Raw genomic sequence first — 21,900 nt, 5'->3', positions numbered from 1 at the left:
TTTAAAATGTTTTTTCTAATGAGGTTTATAGTCACCAAATTCATAAAATTCTACATAGGGGCTTAAATGTCATTCCTTGCCACTGTTTAGTCATTCTCTTTTCCAGCCTCGGTACCATTAGTTTGGTTAAAGATCAGCCAGGCCATTAATGCACATTGTTAAGGAGTCAGCACACAGTCCCCACACCCTGTGCCTATCCTTGTGGTCTGGAGAAATCTTAACTCTGGCCATTGGACAGCACCGGAGGATGGTGGCCCCTGTTGGACAGAAGTGTTGACTGGGGTAACTGTCCATCTTCTGTGACAGCACCAGGAGCCCTTCAGGGGTGAGTGTGCGCATGTGTGCATGAGTTGAGTTCTGAGCCAGCTCCTGGTCTGGAGAGGTGCTGGGCTCGAGTGTTCTGGTTAGTGGCCCAAATTGTCTCCTTCACTAGTGTAAAAAAAAAAGACTTCTTGAGAGACAAGGACAAAGGCAGGCCGGGGTAGGGAGTAAGGGCAGTCAGCATTCCTTATTTGTTGAACTCCAGCATGTCTTCCTTGCTGTCCCCTGGTGCAGGACTGTTCTCCCCACCCCATTTTGCCACCAAATTACCCAGCAGGGCTTGTGTTAGCACATTTGCTATCATGTTTGCCAATACTATTGCAGAGTGACTTTTGAGGGCAGCTGCAGGAATTAACATCAATAATGTAAAGTTTAGTCCTATATTCCCTCATCCATCAGCACAGATCATATAACTTAAGTAAAAGAATATGCTGTTAAAAATAAATAAGTCCCAGAGACAACCTGCAAGATGGTGGCAGAGTAAGAAGCTCCTAGAGTCAGCTCGTGCTACAGGGCAGTTAGTAACCATCCAGAGCTAACTAAAGCACCTGTTTGGGGGCTCCAGGAGACCAGAAGAGGGTCCTGCAACATCCTTGAAAGAATGGAAGGAGATGGCCCATCTGCAGAGAGGATTTGTGGGTAGAGCGCTCCACGCCCTGGAGGCTAGGCCCATCCTCCACTGGAGGCACAAGCCGCCTCGGGAGCTGTTCTGTGGCTGGAATTGGAAGCTCCACATACCAAAAATGGGGGAGGAAGAGACGACTGGGCACCAGCTTCAGCTACTGACTAGTAAATCCAGCAGGCTAAAGTAGAATCCTGGGAACAGCTAAAGTTTGAACCTATCCAAGTCGGAAAGAGGCCGGCAGTGGCCATTTTGACTCCAGCCCCAGCACGAGGGGAAGCGGGGCTGATTAAACATCACAGTGAAGGTAGGGACCACCTCTTTGACCCAGATCAGCCTGCAGCCCTAGCCTAGGCTTCAGCCCCACCTCTGGCAGGGAGGAGGCTGGCGGGCCCTGCACCAGTCTCTCCGGATAACTGCATAGACATTCAGCTCACACTGACTGAACAGTCAGAAGTCTACCAAGGTAACCGTGGTCATCTTGGACCCATATGGCATAGACTACTGCCCAAACCTGCAGCTCCATCCCCGCCCTAGGCAGGGGAGAAAAGGGTTTGACGCTTCATGTCTCTCTGAGCAACTAGAGTCTAGGCTGCACAACTTGGATTATTCCACACAGCTGTGGCTCTGTCACTACCCCTGGCAAAGGAGAAAGGTGGGAGAAGTCCCTAGGGAAATGAGGGCAGACTGAGCCTCCACAGCTTACAGCACCAACTACATCCTTGGCTCCTACCACACAACCAGCCACGGAGAAAGGGCAAGAAAGCCTAAACTAAAGAGAGAAAACGCACCCCGAATAAATACATCTAGTAAGCCAGATGCCAAGACACCAAGAAAAAATAACAGTCCACACCAAGAAAGAGGAAGAAGATATGGCCCAGTTAAAGGGCATAAAAGCCCCCGGATGACATAAAGGAGACAACCAATTGTAGATGTTCAAACAGATCTCCTTAATAAATTCAGCGAGATGGCTAAAGAGATTAAGGATATTAAGAAGACATTGGACAAGCACAAAGAAGGATCTGAAAGCATACATAGAAAAATAGATCTTATTTATGGGAATGAAAGGCACACAATAAATGAAATAAAAAATACATCGAAATCATATAACAGCAGATTTGAGGAGAGGAGGATTGGTGAGCTTGAAGAAATGGCCTCTGAAAGTGAACAAACAAAAAGAACAGATGGGAAAAAGAATGGAAAAAATTGAACAAGGTCTCAGGGGATTAGATGACAGCAAGAGACGTGCAAACATACATGTCCTGGGTGTCCCAGAAGGAGAAGAGAAGGGAAAAGGGGCAGAAGGAATATTTGAAGACATAATGGTAGAAAATTTCCCAACCCTACTGAAGGACATGGATATCAGTGTCCAAGAAGCACAACATACTTCCATTCGAATAAATCTGAGCAGACCAACTCTGAGACATACCAATCAGAATGTCAAATGCCAAAGACAATTCTGATAGCAGCAAAAGCAATGCATAACATATAAGGGATACCCCATAAGATTAAGTGCAGATTTCTCATCAGAAACCATGGAGGCAGGAAGACAGTGGTCTGATATATTTAAGATAGTACAAGAGAAAAACTTCCAGCCAAGAATCTCATATCCAGCAAGATTGTCTCTCAAAAAATGAGGGTGAGTTTAGAATATTCACAGATAAACAGAAACTTAGAGAGTTTATAACCAAGAAACCGGCTGTGCAGGAAATACTAAAGGGTGTGCTACAGCCTGAAAAGCAGACAGGAGAGAGAGGCTTTGAAGAGAGTGGAGAAATGAAGATTACATCAAACTAAAAGTGTCAAAAGAGTGGTGAAAATAAAATGACAGATAAAACCCAAATATTTAGAAATAAACTTAACCAACAATATAAAGCACTTGTATTCAGAAAACTACAACTTGTTGCTAAAAGAAAGTTTAAAAGACCTAAATAATTGGAAGAGTATTCCATGTTCATAGATTGGAAGACTAAATATCATTAAGATGTCAATCCAACTCAAATTGATATACAGATTCAATGCAATCCCAATAAAAATTCCACCAGCATTGTGTAAATAAATGGAAAGCACAATTATCAAGTTTATGTGGAAGGTAAGGGGGTCCTGAATAGCCAGAAATATCTCGAAAAGTGTAGTTGGAGGACTCTCACTTCTGGACTTTGAATCATATTATGTAGCTACAGTGGTAAAAACAGCATGGTACTGGTATAAAGAGACACACAGAACAATGGAACCAAACTGATGGTTCAAAAACAGACCCTCACATCCAGAGTCTATTGATTTTTGACAAGTCTGTGGTACAGATGCTATGGACCTGCTAATAATCTGATATTGTCTCATAATCTGTAACAACTGTTCCACCACAGTGTGGTGTATTGATGGAGGGGTGTTGTATGGGAATTCTGCACATGTGCATGATTGTTTTTTAAGTTTACCACTTCAGTCACTATACATTTAAAAAATAGTTTGGGGGGAAATACACCAAATGTAAGATAAGGACTATAGTTATTAGTAAGATTTTGAGGATATTCTTTCATCATTTGTAACAAATGTTTCACAACAATGCAAGGTGTTGGAGGTAGGGTGATGTATGGAACTCCTGTATGATGTTATGCATGTCTGCTTTGTAAGTTCACAACTTTTACTCTACACTTATTGTTTGCATATGTCCACATATAAATGATATTAAAAAAATAATAGGGTGGGTTGGGGGAAAAATACACCAAATGTAAGGTACTTTGGTTAGCAGTAATATTTTGAGGATGCTCTTTAATCATTAAAAATGTTTCAAAGCAATGCAAGATATTGGTGGTAGGGTGAGGCATGAGACCCCTGTATGATGTTATGTATGTTTTTTAAGTTCACAACTATTAATATACATTTTATGTATGTTATGTATGAGTGATATACTTCAATAAATGAAAAACAATTTTTAAAAAATGAGCACCTTTTACTAGGTACATGAACAAATGAGAAAGCTAGAAATGCCAGCCCACTCTCCCCTCCCCCAGGTGTGCTAGCCCTGAGGCGGCACAGGGGACTTGGGTCTCCCACACTCAGCTATGCCAAGCCCTCTTTCTTTGTCCCAGGGAGAACCATGAACAAGACTGGGCAGCAGGAGACCATCCTGATGGGCAGATTCTAGCCTGTGTGACTCTTGACAATGATTTCTTTGTGCCTCAGTTACTTCAGCTGTAAAACTGAGATTAAAAAATGGTGCTTACCTGATAAGTCACGTAAAGTGTGACGCACAGTGCTGGACTCTGTGCTGAACACTACTCAGTAGACGGGAGCAGCATTCCTCCCAGCCTTCTGAGCAGTTTGTTTCTCACCCTCCCGGCCCCCTGCTATTTCAGAAACAGGGGGCTTCTATTCTCTCCACATAGCTTATTACCCCCTATGAGGAGAAAAAGGTCTAACCACTCCAGTTTTAGCTATTTTTATTTTACTGAGGGAGACAACTCTGGCTGAGTTCTACTGTTTGACATCAAGTTCTTTTGGTTCCCAATACACTTTGAGACAAAGTATGTCCACTCTCTGAACAGTGGTCTTTATTTTCAAGGGGAGGAAAATACAAGGAAGGGTCCCATATTACAGGATGAAACCCGATTTACAGAACTTTTAAGAAACAACATATTTGTTTTCCTCACTAAACTGACTGTTGGGATGGTGCTGTTTTTTTTCCAATCCTTTATTGTCAAACAAATATTTGAGTTGAATTGAACGGTGTTAGGTTCTTCATCAGACTCTCCTCTGATTGTGTGTGTGTGTGTTTTTTTTTTTTTAAACCAGACTTTTGCAATACCTAATTCAAAGCGAGAGAGAATATCAGAATCTCCTACGGGAAACTCTAGAACACAGAACTCAAGAAGTGCGTCAACTTGAGTTACAAATCAGATCTAACGGTGAGAATCATTTTCCACTTGCTCTGACATATATGGGTGTGAGACAGTTTAAAATCTAGCTAATGAAAATATTCTAGTCAACCTTGAATAAATAATTTAGGTTATCTTCTATTCAATCAGTATTCCACCCAGTAGATTCTAGAATGCTACTCAACGATATGGATGAATCACAAATATATTATGCTCAGTGCAAGAAGCCAGCTTCAAAAGGATACATACTATGATTCCATTTATATAATATTCTAAAAGCAGCAAAACTTACAGGGACAGAGAAACCAGAATGGTAGGGAGTACAGAATGATGGTAAAAGGATACAAGGAAATTTTGGGGGAGCAGTGGACATTTCTCTACCTCGATTTGTGGTGGTGGTTTACTATATAAATTATACCTCCATAAATCTGACATATTCATTTGCTGCCACTTAGAAAAGAGCTACCTCTTGGAATGTTGTTTTATTCTCTGAAAACTGAATCCAAGAATTATGAATGGTTGTTTAATATGTATTGGACCAACTGAATGATTTAGGTTCAATTCATTTCCTTTTCATATCTCCACATTTAAATTCTGGAATAGTTTATTACATCCAAGTTGCTTTTTTAAAAGTTTTCTGTTAGACATTAATATACAATAAAACAAATTCCTAATCATTACAGAGATCACAGAGAACCCAGCGCCCTCTCATGAGTCTCATGAGGAGAGAACAGATGAAGAGCTTGTAGATTGGTTGAAACTGTATGGAGCAGATTCTAATAAAATTGATGAGGTAAATGTATGACCATAAAACTGTCTACATGCAACTGTGAAAAATCTACTTAGCTCTTGTGTATTTGATCTGTTTCAGATTGTTGAAGAAGGTTATATCCTGGCTGATACTCTTAATGGTATCACTAAGGAAGATCTAAGAGACCTTAGAGAACGGTAAGATTAGCTATATGACTTTTGTGTGTGAGATTATGCTTTTAAGCAAAGTATTAGAAAACAAAACAGATCACCCAGTCTCCCTCCAAACTTTGGAATTTTGCCTGGTTCAAGTAGGGAAAAGGTAGAGAGGTGGCAGAAGCTGAAGGCCAAGTTGGAGAATTAGGAAGACGTGGTAGAAGTGCTCTTCTCCCCAGTTCAATCTTCTGCCACACATGCTTGGCTGGGAGTGGGGTGAGGAAAGGCATGAAGCACCAGGGACTAGCCCCCACTCCTCCTTTTTGTAGACTGCTCACCCCGTCACTTAAGGAGCCTGCTCTGCCCAAATCCACCAGTGCTACTGTACATACCATGAAGGCAGCAGCAGCACCTCCTTATATTTCTTATAAGACTAGGTGCCAAATCTGAGCAAACCTAGAATGATATAGAATGTCTGCCAATAATGGCTCCTGGTGCAATGAAGTAATTTGGACTCTAAAGCCTCTTTTCTTTGTCTCATAGGGGTGGGGTCCTCTACAGGATCTGGGATGCAGCCACCCAGGATGGAACACCAGCTCAGGAACCCTCAGAAACCTAAGATGAGGTTTAAGCTCAGTCAAGTAAACTACAGGACTGAGTGAGCAAATCCCCCCCTTTGCTGTTACAAGAAATAGTTTTAAAAGCTATCCTATTTAAATGGACTTCTTACCCATTACCGATACACATTTTAAAGCTGAGTAGAACCATACAGACATGAGCCTTAGTTTTGACATCCCAGAGTATAACAAAAATCGTAAACTTGACTTCAATGAAAAAAAATCAGCACACCCTGTATATGTGAAAGGGTGTTTTAAAACCACGGTGTTAACTGGTATTGCACTTATATTTGAGAATGGTATAATTGTTAAAAGTATTCCTTGTCTTTAATGTTAAAACTGTGAAAAAAAAATAGCTTCATATTTATATTGAATGTGTAAACGGAGAAAACTACATTATTTGGCCTTTGAAATGATTTTGAAGAAGTCTTATTTAACAATGGGATTGTCCTTCCACTCCTTGCCCTAATAAATACTGTGTTTTATTATGGAGACCTGATGGCTGGTGTTAATGCAAGCCTGCCCCTGTAAGGGGCACACTCCCCCCAAGAGCTGGCAGGGTTGGGGCAGGCAAATCAGTTAGAACCATTTCTGAATGTCCTATTTCAGATCTGTATAAATCTGAAATTTTACTAAAACCTTTACAATATTCACACTAGTCTTTAATAACATCTTTTAATGCAACAATGTATAAGCATGCAATTCATATCCCTTGGATTTAATCTACATACTAGTCTTAATGAAAGTTTACAAGATATGTTTTATGGATTTTATTCCTGCTTAAAGGTGAGAACACAAAAAGTTCCTTAAAGATGACAAGGAATATCCCATTGAAAAGATAATAACCAATGTACTTGCAGTTTCCCTTCAACTGATCGACTTAAACTTGATCCACTGATTTGCACCACGAACTTCAAAAGGTGGCTCACTGCAGTAGATGTGATGGCCTAATTCCTCCAAAGGTGGTTCTGGGTCAGCTGTAGCAAACTGGGCTGCTTCCTCAATTTCTTTCCTCACTTCCACATCAATTTCCTAAAAATCACAATTCAAGAGATTTTTAAATAAACAGCTTAGGTACCAACTAGAGTTATGTTGCTAGTATAACTGTTCTAGTAGTAGTAAAAGTATTAAAGTGTTGCTATTTTAAGTTACAAAATTACACGAAGACTTTGGGGTACAGACAACATTTAGAAAAACAGATCTATCCTGGCTAGAAAACACTTAGGAATTTAAAAATCCAAAGTGGAGTTGGTTTAAACTACTTAGTTCACTGCCCAGCAGAATTTTCCTATCTATTAATAATACTGTAGTTTTGAAAAGGTGAACATAAAAGAATAGTCCTGTGGGGTTTCACAATTTTTTTACTGAGAAGACTTAAAAGCCTAACTTTTAAACCTTCAGGAGTGACTGTACCTTTAATTCTTCAATACTGGCAAGATTGCTGTTCACCATTCTATCCTTGAGAAGCATAATAGGGTCACTCTTGCTTCTTACTTCCTGAATTTCTTCTCGTGTACGGTAACTATGAGGATGGAAAAGTTATAAATATGTTAGGAACACTTCCAGTACATTGTAAAATACAATGATGGCACTAGGCTGAAGTTAAATACAGCAGGTTTCTGAAATGAAGGGCCATGTGTCAACGCCTCTGTCACTGTGGGAGTTATACAGAAGATCTTAACATATTAAATCCAACTTGAAATTAATTTTGGTGTTCAAAACACAAGAACGCAACATAAAATTCCATAAGGCCTGTTCCTGTTTTTTACAGAAGACTGTACACTGGCAATTCACCCAGGCTTCCCAGCATTTTGACAACAGGGTCACTTTTGTTTTTGCTTTTTTATACGGATGTAAGGGTACAAAGGAAGGGATGGAACCTCTCTACCCTTTTGGGTCCTATATTATTGTTCATGGGGGGGGGGGGAGGATCGACAGTGGAGATTGTTTTTGTGTGATGGTATTTATTTATAGTCTTTGAGACATCAGAATGTCAAACAGGAAATAATTGTACTTCTCCTTTCTCCCTGATGCCCCCAGAGAGTTGGAGCCAGCAAAAATTTGGATACCAGGTTTTAGGTTTTCCAATTCCTGATTCTATAACATCCTTATCCTACATCATTAAAGTAACAGTAAAAGCAGTGGTCCCTAGTATAACAAGCTTTTTTCCCCCTCATTTATTTTGGTATAATGGCTTTTTTTTTTTTTGAGGTACTGGGACTGAGGAATGAACCCAGGACCTCATAGGCAGGAAGCCAGTGCTCAATCACTGAGCCACATTAGCTCCCCAGAGTTGTTTTCTTTTGGTTGGTTGTTTGCTTTTTTGTTTTTAGGAGATACTGAACCTAGGACCTCCCGTGTAGGAAGCAGGTGCTCAACTGCTTGAGCCACATCAGCCTCTATGTTTTTTTTTTTAACTGATACACTTCAACATATTGAAGGCCCCACTGTGCCAGTGAGCCTCACTCTCACTCCACATCAGCCTAAAGAAAATTTTGAAATTCCGGTCCTCTTTAGGTGCACTGTATCATGAGTAATTAATTTGGAATAAAACCTACAAAACATAAAGTGCCCCAGAACACATTAACACCAGACCTGTTTTATGCAAGGAATTCTCTTTCCAATTAAGTTCTATAATGTTCACTCTGTTGTTTTAGTACAGCTCATGCTAACATTTACATACTGGATATTATAGAGATTTTCAGAATGCTTTCTTTATTAAAGGCAAGTTGCCTTTAATAAAACTTACCAGAACTACATTCTTGATGCCAAGGTAGCTAATTGAATGAATGAAGCTAACTGGTATTTGGCTTTAAAAGCAAATGTTTTGCTTTCTAATGTGAGCAGCACCATGGATTGAAAACCCAGCCACACTGGAAAGCACACTTAGCTTTCTCATTAGCATACCTGACTCCAGGATCACTCATACTGTGGCCGTGATAACGGTAAGTCTGCAGCTCCATCAGGATGGGCCCCTAAAGCAGAAACAAAAGATTAGGGTGACTGGAGCAGCGAGCCAACAATTTACAACCTCAAATGCAGCCCCTTTCAGGATCAGCTTATCCTTATACGAAGTCCATCTATACAAATAAGCTGAGTTCTCAAGAATTGCTTATTAGTTGACTGGGGAACTTAAGAAAGCAAACTGCCACAGCTTGTTTTGAATATAAAAGGGACTTATTATTTTATAGAGCCCACTGATATTAAATAAAGAAAACAGGCACAAGTGAAAATTGTCTATTAATTTCACAAGCATTTAATATGTAGTCCTATAAAAGCAAATTAGAGGGGACCAGATATAGCTCGGTGGTAAGGCACAGTGGTTGAGCACCCGCTTCCCACGCATGAGGTCCTGGGTTCAATCCCCAGCACCTCCTGAAAAAAAAGATTTAATAAAGAGGAACCTATGACGAAGTAGGGATGGCAGAGGGAGAAGTCATGGTTTGTTTCATCTTCAGGGTCAGTGGGCTGGCAGCCAATCCTACTTCACATAGATTTTGCTAGTATGTAACAGGAAGATTGCAGGCAACGATGCCCTGCTACCTGAAGCCCATGATGACCAGGAGTTTGGCCAGCCTGGCTGTGCATCACCAGGTGGCTTGCTCTTGTTACACTGGCCCACTTCCAGAAGACAACTTTGAACACTGAGGAGAGGGGATGGATCTAGGATTCCTGGGTAGTTTTGGTGCAGTTAAAAAGGGTGTGCTGGAGTCCAACTGCTTGGATGCCAATCCTGGCTCTAATATATAGAAGCTGTGTGCCTCAGTTTCCTTATCTGAAAAATGGGCAGAACAATACCTAACTTAGAGATGTGAAGAAGTGCTCTGCACACTGCCTAACAGACAACAATACCATTTTGTTACCCAATAGCCATTTGGAAGCACAATAGGTCAAGTGGTGGTGATAAGGGGGTTTCTAGACTCTGCCTAAAATTTCAGGACAAGACTCTGGTCAAGTTAAGAAAGTAATACACATTCTATAAATTACTAACCTTTCCACTTAAGGTTGGGCACCACATTCTTTTCTGCCGAGGAACTGAGAGATGACTGCTTAGCCTGCTGCAACCTGTCTTCTCCTCCCTTTCTTCTCTAACTTCCCTATGATTCTCTCCACCCTCTTTTCTCTTTTTCCCTTTCTGACAGTTTCATCCCTGTGAGCTATACCCTATGTATGTTCCGGACCCCTTCCCTTCCCCACCCACCCACCCTCAAGGGGCAGGTGTTCTGGGCTGTGGGATACAATTTAGGGAGAACATCTTTATAATGACTCTGAAGGTACTTGAAACACTTTCAGGCCAATCTCATTGTTCCCCTCTCCCTCTACTGCCTTGTCCAGGAGGCAGCAAGATTTGTCCATCTTTATATACCTCAGTCGGTAGCTACCCTTAGTGGCTATAGTGGAAAAAGAATGTGGGAGGCATTCTATACATTTCAAGACAGACAAATGTCATTAGAAAGCTTTAGAAAAAGGTTTACCTTTCCAGATCTGCAATAGGCAGCTGCAAACCTTGTTGCCTCCCGGACACATAGGATATCCATTCCATCTACCTGTTAAGAAACATGTAATGAGCAGAGCATAAATCAAACCGACCAAAGCCACTTTAATTTTTTTACAAGATCAGTTCATGGATTAAGAAAACAAAATTCTTAGAATTTCCTAAAACTGTCAAGGGGTACGGATGCACAAAGGCATCTAGCTAAGCAGGTATGGCCCTGGCTCTATGACATAGTTTCCTTACCCTTAGCCCAGGAATAAAATCGCCTCTCTTGTAGTAATCAGTGCTGGCTGCTGCTCTCTCAACGGATGTTCCCATCCCATAGCGGTTATTTTCACAGATGAAAATGCAAGGTAATTTCCACAGAGCTGCCATATTGTAAGATTCAAATATCTGACCCTAGAAGTATTTATAAAAAATTCAAGTGTTTTCATTTTGCTATTTTTCTCTAGACTTCACCACCTTTACCAGTTGTTCTTCCATATTGTACAGAAAGCTTTCATAAAGGATGCAAAGCCTCATCTTGTTATACCAAGCATTGGGTGGTAAGGGAAAGGAATGTAAAGTTTGGGGGACAGAGGGGAGAAGTAGTAGGTAGCATAAGGAAAGTGACAAACCAAATTTATATTACTTGCTTCTGTGAGGCCATGCTAACAGTATACAATACAATGGAAAAACAATAAACATGCAAAAAAATATTTGTGGCTATCTAGTTTTATGGTTGATTACATAGCTTATCGGACCCTCTGGATAACCAGAGTCAACCTGTCTCTCACAATCACCATCTAGAACAGCGCTATACAAAGTGTGGTCTAAGGACAAAGTAAGTGCAGAAAGAATCAAGAATTAGAAACTATTATAGTAGTTTACATTGCCATGGCATCCAAGAGAATGAGTTTGTATATTACAGTATTGGTTTAAATATCAGTTTGCAATGGGTTAGAAATTTAAAATTTTACAAAAATTCTAAAGTTCTTTACCACAGACATTTTGAGAAGTCCTGATGTAGAACAAAAGGAGAATTGCCTCTAAAAAGCTCTTGTAAATACGTGCCAAGATACTAAGTCCCTAATCTGGCCATAAACCACATTTTAGTTTGCCATACTATTTTCTATTTTACTAAGCAATATACTTCTTTACAAACTCAACATGTGAATATTCAACAACGTGGAAATAAAACTAATCTGTTACTGGAAAATTAAGAGACATGCTTACCTGATTAGCAGCACCATCACCATATAAAGTCAAACAGACCTCGTCTTTTCCATTATACTTACAGGCCAGGGCAATTCCAGCTCCCAGGGGCACCTAATGTAAGTACAACCAAGAAAAGAACCACAGAAATCCATGAGGGGAGAAATTAATGCTCTGAATTTTAACTCCTGGCTAGAATTTGGGATAGAAATTTCACCGCCGCTATAAACTCTTCCTACCCCCAACCCCATCTCTGCTTCCCCCGGTCCCAATATTGTGAGGACACCAATAAAGTAACAGGAACAAATATGACATTCTATTTCAACTCTCAAATAACATTTCTGTAGTCCAAAATTTAACTTCTAGTCTTAAACAGCCCAAAAATAACCTAGGGTTTTTTATTTTTAACCACATAAAAGAATTCTGATATATCAGAAAGGAAAAGAAACAAGTCTAGATAAAATGTTATCTGTTAATTCTTGATTATTGACTAATAAAGGTAACAAAAAGAACTTCAAAAATTGGCTCTGGATCATAATTAAGTAGGCCCCCAAGATTACAATCACTACCTCTTCTAGTCAGGGAGCAGCAAGGAGAACTAAATTGATTCAACTATGTGATGACTGTACTTCAATATAAATAGAAAAGTGAAGGTATAGCTAAACTGCTACAGGTTCTTGCTTACTTATAACAGCTAAATGGAAAAATTCTTAATCATCACCCAAATTTACTTATTAAATGATCAAATGGTAAAGTATGAACCAACAGGTTTTTAAAAGCAAACCAAGCCCCCAAAGGTCAGAGATAAGCTCTCTGGGGATGTATGCAATTTTTTTTTGAAGACATGGGCCAAATCTAGGAAGGCCTGCCAATCCTCATCCTCATTAAGGCCATAAACAGATAGATACCTGAGCCCCAACAATGCCATTGCCCCCATAGAAGTTCTTGGCATACATATGCATTGATCCTCCTTTTCCTTTAGCACAACCTCCTCTTCGTCCTAGAAATGGCAGAAAACATGCATCAAAAAGCAAATATACAAAACAAACCAACCAACTCATACCCCAAGTGTGGCTCTATCAGAACTCTGAGGCCAATTCAATAATCTAAGCAGCTGTCGCTCTATGCAAACACTTGTTCTACTTGTCTCCCTGTCCTCTTACAGTAAAGTGCAGTCTACTCTCATGTCCTTGACTTTTCCTGATGCGTCCTTCTCTCTCACCACTGAGTTTCCTTCAGATGTTGGCATGGTACCCTGGACTTTAGACAGATACCCTAAATAGGCCAAGACGAGGGGGACAAGGAAAAAAAGGGATATTAAGAGTTCCAGAATTTAACTGCATACTTTAGTGTACTTTTACCTAATTTAAAAGTATGACTTTTACTATGACTGCTACATTTCTGTTGGCATGCTTGAGTGATGAAAGAAAGAAACACTATTCTGATTTTAGCTAACCTTTTTAAGCATTTACCTGAAGAGACATAACATCAGAAATGGTCAGTTTATTCAAAAGAACAAGAGAAGTACCAGAGCACCAAAATGGAATTTTTTCCCCCCAAACTCAAAAAGTACCATAAATTCCTAGATAAGACAACACCCCCACATAGGAAGTGCATCTTAAAGAACACATGCACATTCCTAAGCAAATTTAACTACTCCTGCTATTTATCAGTAACTTCAGAGAGATATGTTTATGATCTTGCAAACCCTGACTTGGCTCTGGCCTGCTTTGTTTCTCGGTCTTAAGTGCCCACTGAACTTTGGCAGAACCTATTCTGTAAGTTCATGGCCAGATAAAATTACTATTAATGCAGAGCAGTGAGCATCTTAACGGGAGATACATGAAAACTTAATTCACTGATTTCACCTTTTCATAAACCAATAACAAACCTGTAAGCTCTGCGAGAATTTCTCGGACAGAAAGTCCACGAGTAAAGGTAAAGCCATGAGCCCGATAAGCTGTAATGAGATGATCCGTGGGATTTATACCAGCCTCGAGGCCCACACAACAAGCTTCCTGCATTAAAGGAAGAAGAAACAATGAATAATGATAGGCATGTCTAGAGAAAAGATTTCCTAGATTATGAAACATTTGGGCTAGTAGAAATCTTCTTTAATACCCACAGAAAGTGGTTATTTTTTCATCAAAAACATTAAGAAAGAGTAGGGCCAAAACCAGAAGCCATAAACTGGCAATCCACAGATGTGATGTTTACTTTAGCCTGCATGGTAATTTGAAAAAAAATACTGAATCACGATGTCAATAAAATATTGCGAGAATTTCACATAAAAATCCAGACTTCTGCCTTCTCCTGAAGAAATGAAAACTTGGGAGCATTAGCCCCATATTTCCATATGGCACCAGTTGGCCAGAAGTGGGTGGTAGATCCCATTCTGGGTGGACTAGGCCCACCCTGTGCCCCACTAATCCCAGTCACCATTCTCTCTTTCTTGCACACTTGGCCTTCTTTGCTCTTTTATTCTACCTGTTTGGTCCCTGAAGGTATATGAATTTGTAAACCTTGGCCTAAAACCATGAAACAAAAAACCAACAAAAACCTCTTTTTCCCCAAAATATATATGGTACAGATGATCACCATGCCATGAAGTTTTAAATAGTAAAATTCTACCAGGTACAGGAAATCAGCAATGCTATGTGTAAATCAATTCTTTGGCTTAAACTTCATAGCACATTTTAGCATTCTAATTTTTATTCCAAGATACCAGCCTCAAATCCTTCTGCTACATAAGGCAGGGTGAAAGCAAATAAACACCACCATTCTTAAATACCTGAATGGCATGGTTTTACTACAAAACTACCACTCACCTGACCATCACACAAGTGACAAAAACCACGAATAATTTTCTGTTTATACAGCTGATCTGCCTTTAACTCCATTCGGCGAACAGTCTGCATCATCCTGTAGTACCTGAGCCCATCCTCCCTGGTAAGCACTGTTGTGACAGGAGGGCCCTCTTCCAACCGATGAAGGTCACATTTCTGACATGGAATAAGGAATTTATCTTCCATTATTACACTGAAAACACCGCCAGCCCATTCTAACATCTAATTCAATCTCAGTGTTTTACTCGAAAAAGAACAAAGGTGTAAATTTCATATTGCTTCTGACTCCTTAAATCTAGAAAACTCATGGGGATTTTTAGGGGGAAGGAAATCTTTGCATTTTAAAATGACTTTCATTGAAAACCCCTAAAGTCAATTGAGTTATAGGTTGAAAAACAAACTTTTAAGGAAACATTTTAAGAATTTTCTCTTTAAAATTTTTCATTGAATCACATTCTAAACTTTGGAATAAATGCTTAATTTTCTTTAGCTGTCCCCTAGGAAACACAAGCAAGCTGCTAAGTAAGAACAATAAATTCTAATTTTTGTTAAAGAACTCTGAACCTCTGATTCTGGAACATTAAGAAAATGGTGAAAAAGCCCAATTATCAAAATGTTCTTTTCCAAAGGTAAAACTATATCGAAGTGTAGCTATAGAAAAATGATTATTGCAAAGTAAAACTCCCCTTACCTTAATTTCAAATGTTGCATCATTTGTAAAGTTCCGGGATGCCACCAGCACTCTGCTAGCCTTGAAAGACCAAAATGTATAAATAAATCAATATTTTTTTCATTGTCAGTTATTTATCAGTTATCAGGATGAGGTCATGGAACCTTAATAAGCCCCAACATATTCATGGGCTTTCTTCCATTCTGTTCATTGTGTCGGCATCTTCCTTGTCTTCCAAAATAAGTCCATGAAATGCCATTGTACCTCCACCTGAAGACAAGCAGCAGAAAAAGAAAAGAGACCAAAACCAAACCCATCTACTGAGTGGCTTGGTTTTCAAAGATTGGGAGCTGAGAATGGGATTAGGTGACTGGCTGTACTGCAGAGACCGGTGATCAGTGGGCTTTACCTACACTATCCTTGTCATCACCAGATACAGTTTTCGAGCAAGCGAACGCTGTACTTTCAGAAACAGTCTTCGAATAAAACTATGATTTCATCCCAATTCCAGGCAAATTTTACTTTTCTATGAAATGGATTTAGAAGAAAAATATTTTTACTACTCAAAGTACGTGATAAATATATTCTTGAGAAATATACAAGATGAAAAACATTCAGCACTCCCTGATTTTAAAACCATGTACTTCCAGAGAGGTTATTATGTCATTTGAACAGCCTAAATCTTGCGTGGGATCTTCCTGGAGCCCCAGAAGGGAAAAGTATTCTCCAAAACAACGTTACCTTCTTGATGTTTGATGGCTGTCAGAGTTTGGGGAATAAAAAGTTTGGAAAATGTTTTCTTTTCACCATTAAAATTAAACATACTGGCTCACAACAAAAGTATTCTATGTGATAGTGAAAGTCTGGGTTAGATCACAAAAAATATAACCACTTAGTATTACTGTACTACTTTAGCCAGAGCCACATTCTGGATTATATACACTTCTGATACGTTTTCACACAGTGAAATGTAAACCAGCATAATTCCTTTTCATGGAGACTTGGCACATATTTATCAAATCCCACAAAAAGCACTTCTGATGTGCTCATACAACGTATTCCCTTACCACCCACCTTCTAAGATGACGATCTGTGTGAAGGGTTAAGACTTAGGTTATGCGAGTATACAAAAGTGCACTTATCTCTATATCTACCAATATACCATTGTTTGATAAAGCCAACAAAGACAATGAGACTGCTGGGGAAAACAGTTCAAATTCTGAAAACAAATTATTCAGTTAAGTTAGAGGTAGAAAGAGTCCACTAATAGATTCCAAGAGTAAGTGAAAAAAATTTAGGAATTTGGGAAAAGTAAAGCTGAGGGGAGTGAGGTAAGATACAAAAGGTTACATTTCAAAGTCATGAAATGGAGGTATTTTTGGCAGGTAATGTTGTTTTACAGTGCCAGAAATATTATACTACAAAATAAATGTCCAGATACAACTATAGAAACCACATATCTAGAAAGGATTTAAAACCAGAGAGGAAGACAGCCAAGCACCAGTAAGGGAGAAAAGATAAATCTTTTATCTATGCTAAGGTGGAAACAATGAAGCATGATGCCAGTGCTATGCAATAATGAGCAGGAAAGTAGGGACAAAGAGTATGACTGCCTGAAAGCTACTTAAATATTTTCTTCCCTTGTTTCACTTTTTCTAATACAGCTCAAAAACAAGAAGATCCCCTCTATTTTCTATGTAACTTTTCTGTAATCTAAAACTCATTTAAAAATAAAGTTTAAAGAAAACAAAACACAAGAACCACTGATGCAATGGTGAAAAGAGTCAGGTTAAATTAAAGAAGCTAAAAGTCAGATCAGAAGTGTGAACCTATCATAACTTTTCACCATGATGTTGGTTCAAGATACCTTTATCACTGATTTTCTTTGGAGAGTCAGAAAGAGTCTGTTAAATGGAATTCCTCTTTCAGAGTTTATGGATAACCCATTCAAATTTTGAAAAAGTTAAAACTTTTAAGTTCTTAGGTACGAAAGCCTTTTAAATGAAACAGGAACAAGATTTAAAAATTCTAGGTTCTATCAGTATAAATGAAAAATTTTACCTACTACTTAAAAAGCAAAAATACTGGTAAGTAAAGATCTCACAAAAATGAGTAACCAAAGAAGGGGCCTTCACAGAAATACAAACAATAAGACAAACAGTAAACTATAAAAATGTAATTCCATCTTCTGTGAAGCAAGACCTTTGAAAAATGTCATCCTCATTCAAAGGTAAAACCACAGGTTGAGAACTCTAAAGTATTTAAATTACACTGCAACTTTTAATGTTTTAATTGCAGAGAGCCTCAACTTTCTGTCTGGGGGAGCTAACATCCAGTTTCTGAAAGTTTTTGCTGGTTGAAGAGAGGCAAAGAAGAAAGGAAGAATGAGAGAATGCTACCCTAACCCCAAATGCCCTCAAATAATGATAAATGAATACCATAATAAATTACATTAAGACTGCCATTTAGGTTCTATAAGATACTATATAAGTACTACACTTATTTTAAGTCACACAATGAGTTTATTATAAGAGAAATTCCTTTAACCTGTTTTTACTACTTTAGACACTGGTTGTTTCTTTCTTGAGACCAACTTCTGACATTCTGGCTTAAAAAGTCTTTAAAGACTTTTTTGCCAAAGTCTTAAATCCAGAACCACTGGGGACCTGGCATGCCATGGTCCAGTTCATGGAAGATAGTCTGTTTTTTTTTTCCTTTGGCTATTGGTGATCTTTCTAGCATTAAGAAGTATAGGTCAAAAGAAAAAAAAAGTATAGGTCTATGATGATTACAAAACACTTTAAATGCCCTAAGTAAGTAGGCTGTGTTAGAACAACTGAAATGTAATGATGATGAATGAGCAAAAAACATATTACATGGAAGAGCTAGGAGTGCAGTGAGCACACTGGGGACATTCTCATCAATTATTACAGTTCATGGAAACATTAGCTGATTTGCTTTGTTGAGGGAAGGTGGTGCTATAAAACATGGTTTCAGTTCACAGACACATAATTTAGGGTTACTCTTCTTCAAAGTAAATTTCTCAGTATTATTGCTGCCACATATGCAGGCAGCAGATAAAAGGCAAACTATTCAAAAGAGGGGTGGCTCAAAGTAAGGAATGATAACTTCTTCACTGTCTCTACCCCCCATAAAAATTTTAAGTAAAAGAGAAAGAAAATGCTATCCATAGGAATTCATTTCCACTCTAATAGCCTTTGCTCTCAGTAAGAATTTTTGACTGAATGACATTACATTCCACTCGTTTTACCCAATTAACAGATTATTGTACCCAAAACCCATTTCTATTTGATTTGGCCTGAATAATATGAGTTTTGAAGAGGCCAAAGTTTTAGTGAGGTGAAGTGGAAGGGTAACTTATATTCCATGCAAACACATCAATGAAAGATTTGAAAACAGCCATAAGTATTTTGGATAACTAAAGGAATGAGACTGTTCATGGTGGACAGGTAATTTGAAAAATCACACTCAAATTTCCCTTCTCCTGTAAATTATTAAATCTATAATGGTTATTTTTTATTGTAGCTTTTCAGATTTAACAGTGCAGAACTACTTAGAAACACAGTAGTACTTTGTAGCCATTTTGAAAGAAATACCTGAATTGAAAGCCAAGTAGTTACTAAAAGGTAAGTAAAACAAATTTTAAAGGTAGCTAAACAAAAATCCTTTTTAACACCCTACTTCACTAGCAGCTCCCTAGAGCAGAAGTAGTTGAAGAGAATAGAAAATATTTCAAAGTCAATTCTTCAACATCTTTGTCAGTCTTTGCAGTCACCATACAATATAAAAGACTGATTCATTTCAAACTAAAGTCTCAAACACTGTGATCACAACATAGAGGCCTGAGTTAAATCCCCTTACCTCCCCCACTTTCAGCTAATTTCCACATGTAACTAAGGCCCTATATCATGTTTAAAACATGCTTCTGTTACATCCAACTGAGAACTGATTTGGTTGGGATTAAATGAGATAAAGCATGTGAAGAACCTAGCCTGGTGCCTGGCACATACTAAGGTCGATAGATGTTGGATATATCTTGTGTATATGCAGAAATAAATAGCGTGGAATGTACGTCTTCATCACAGATTTCAGTTAAAATTTTAATGCTAGTAACTGATTCATCATTGCGTTTTGCAGTTATTTAGTCAATGGAATTCCTACCTTTTGACAATCTCTGCCCACACTAAACCCAGTTCCATCGAAGTCCTCCCGGAGTTACAGCAATCAGATCTGCAAGTCAAAGCTTGGCTGCACCGTGGCTAGAGGTCAAAATGCCAGCAGCTTAGGTGTCAGGAATTAAAGCTGCGGCCATAAATAGTGCTATCTAACCCCCACGCTTCCACGCATCACCGATGTCTTCTTTAACTTTAATACTTTTATCTTAAGAGAGTGAGAGAGTGTGTGTGTGTGTGTGTGCGCGCGCGCGCCCTGTTCCCTCGGGGTTCTGCTTGCCTGCTCTCGAATTTATTGCCAGGAAAAGGTCAACGTTGCAGGCAGAGGTAATGGGACGAAGTTTATTTCTCCGGGGCCTGGTTCTGTCTGAAGCAATTATAAACCCTCCACAGGGCCTCGCTAAGGTGCTCAGCAAATGTATATACCAAACTGGGCAGTCAACAAATAACAACATTTAACACAAATGGTACCTACTATGTGCCAGGCACTATTGGAAAGGTGTATGTACCTCCGAGGTAGGAACGCTTATCTCCACTTTAGAGATGAGGAAACTGGGCACAAGGACGTTAAAAAAAAAAAAACCACAAACTTGCCCAAGGTCACACCGAGCCACTTCGTCGCCGGACTCTACGCTCTCTATTGCTCCGCACCCCACGACCGAAATTAGAAGAAATGATTAAAATGAGCGGACGGCAGGGGTGGTCGATTGGAGACTTTAGGAAGCTGCCCAGAGGAAGACGGCGGCCCCCCTTCCTGTCGGCAGTAAACCAAAGCGCACCTACTTGCCCGGCACGGTGCTGGGCAAAGCAGGAAAAAGCCACGGCGGCTCTCCACATCGACCCTGCAGGGCTTCCCCCTCCTCCGGGTCGGCCCGGAGGCCGCAAGGGTGGTGAATAAGGGAATAAGGACGGTCCACGCCGGCTCCTTCCCGGGGCTAAACAGAAGGCAAAATAGCGGCCCGCGGCTCCCCACGCTCACCCCGCCCGTGCGCGCCCTCAACCCGGCCCTTCCGGCTTCCCCGGCTCTCGCGCCCCGTCGCGTCCCGCCCCGGCCAGCCCGGGCCCGCTCGCTCAGGCCGCCTCACCGGCTTCCGGGCGGCGCCCGACAACACGCGGGAAACGGCGGCCAGCATCTTCCTCATGGAGCGCGGGCAGCGACAGCGGCGACTCCCGAGCACCCGAGCCGCACGGCCACGGTGTCCCGAGTCTCCTTCAGGAGCCTGGCGCCGACGCGACTACTTCAGTCGCGGCGCTACGGGAACGACGTCACGCGCCGTATCGGGCCGCCGGCCAACCAGGACGGCTCGCCGGGTGGGGCTCGCCCACGTGACGGGCCCGAGGCCGCCCATTGGGGGCCATCGCCTTAGGGGCGGGGCTGAGAACCCCTGCCGTCATCACGCGGCGCGCGGGTGGGGAGGCGGGCCCAGGGTGGCGCCTGCGTGGGAGAATGGAGTCTGGCCAACCTGGCGGCCGCGAGGGCGTCCCGCGGCGCCTTCTCACCCGGGGCGGCGCCGTGGACTAGCTGGGAGGTCGGGCGGAGCGGTTCACCGAGTGAAGTCTAACAGCCTGCGTGGCCCGGGGCTGAAAAGACAGAACATCTGGTTTCTGTAAACGGTTCAGCGAGTCACTGAATTGTGTGTAATTTGGATTTTTTTATTTTGGTAACGTGCCATGCAAAAATTCCCCATGTTAACCATTTTTATGCGTACATCTGAATGGTATTAATTACACTCACTGCATTGTGCTCCTGTGACCGCCATCTGCTGCCAGAACTTTTTCACCACCCCAAACCTGTACCCGTGAAACACTGACTACCCTTCCCCAAACCGCAATCTCCTTTCTGTCTCTCTGAATTCGCATCCTCTGGGCATTTCACGTAGGTGGAGTCACAATACCAACAAACGATTTTTCTCTTTTAAAAAAATATAACTAACGCTCTGCACTGGGGAGACCAGCCTAGTAGTAATTATTCCAAAACCTGGTAAAAAGAAAGAGTCAAGGGTTTGTCCTGCCTGTCCTCTGCAGACAGAAATAGTTTATGGGAGGAAGTTCTTTATAGAATAATTTCTGCTAACAGGTAAAGAAGGAATGATAGAATTCTAATGGAATCTTGCAACCCCTAAAGAAATAATGGATCTAGCTGTTGGGGAACTTTATAACA

General features: G+C 40.5%; 2 protein-coding genes across 2 annotated transcripts in view; one reads left to right on the top strand and one right to left on the bottom strand.

The window, feature by feature from the left end:
* Positions 1–6,355, top strand: part of MAP3K15 (mitogen-activated protein kinase kinase kinase 15) — a 98,170-nt gene extending 91,815 nt beyond the window's left edge. Inside the window, 4 exon segments of the mRNA XM_071213256.1 lie at positions 4,736–4,848; positions 5,502–5,611; positions 5,690–5,766; positions 6,268–6,355. Of these exon segments, the coding sequence (XP_071069357.1) occupies positions 4,736–4,848; positions 5,502–5,611; positions 5,690–5,766; positions 6,268–6,355 (388 nt within the window).
* Positions 4,473–21,045, bottom strand: PDHA1 (pyruvate dehydrogenase E1 subunit alpha 1). The gene is made up of 11 exons (XM_058291505.1): positions 20,825–21,045; positions 15,568–15,627; positions 14,859–15,032; positions 13,922–14,048; positions 12,939–13,030; positions 12,052–12,144; positions 11,080–11,235; positions 10,817–10,888; positions 9,249–9,316; positions 7,755–7,863; positions 4,473–7,373 (listed from the first exon to the last, which is right to left on the bottom strand). Exons 1-11 carry the CDS (start codon positions 20,879–20,881, stop codon positions 7,209–7,211), a joined length of 1,173 nt encoding a protein of 390 aa, XP_058147488.1. The 5' UTR covers positions 20,882–21,045; the 3' UTR covers positions 4,473–7,208.
* Between the last annotated feature and the right edge of the window lie 855 nt (positions 21,046–21,900).

This window comes from Dasypus novemcinctus, chromosome X, assembly GCF_030445035.2.
Source record: "Dasypus novemcinctus isolate mDasNov1 chromosome X, mDasNov1.1.hap2, whole genome shotgun sequence".
Taxonomy (NCBI): domain Eukaryota; kingdom Metazoa; phylum Chordata; class Mammalia; order Cingulata; family Dasypodidae; genus Dasypus; species Dasypus novemcinctus.
Note: the sequence above shows the minus strand (reverse complement) of the source record. Positions and strands in the feature narration are given on the sequence as shown.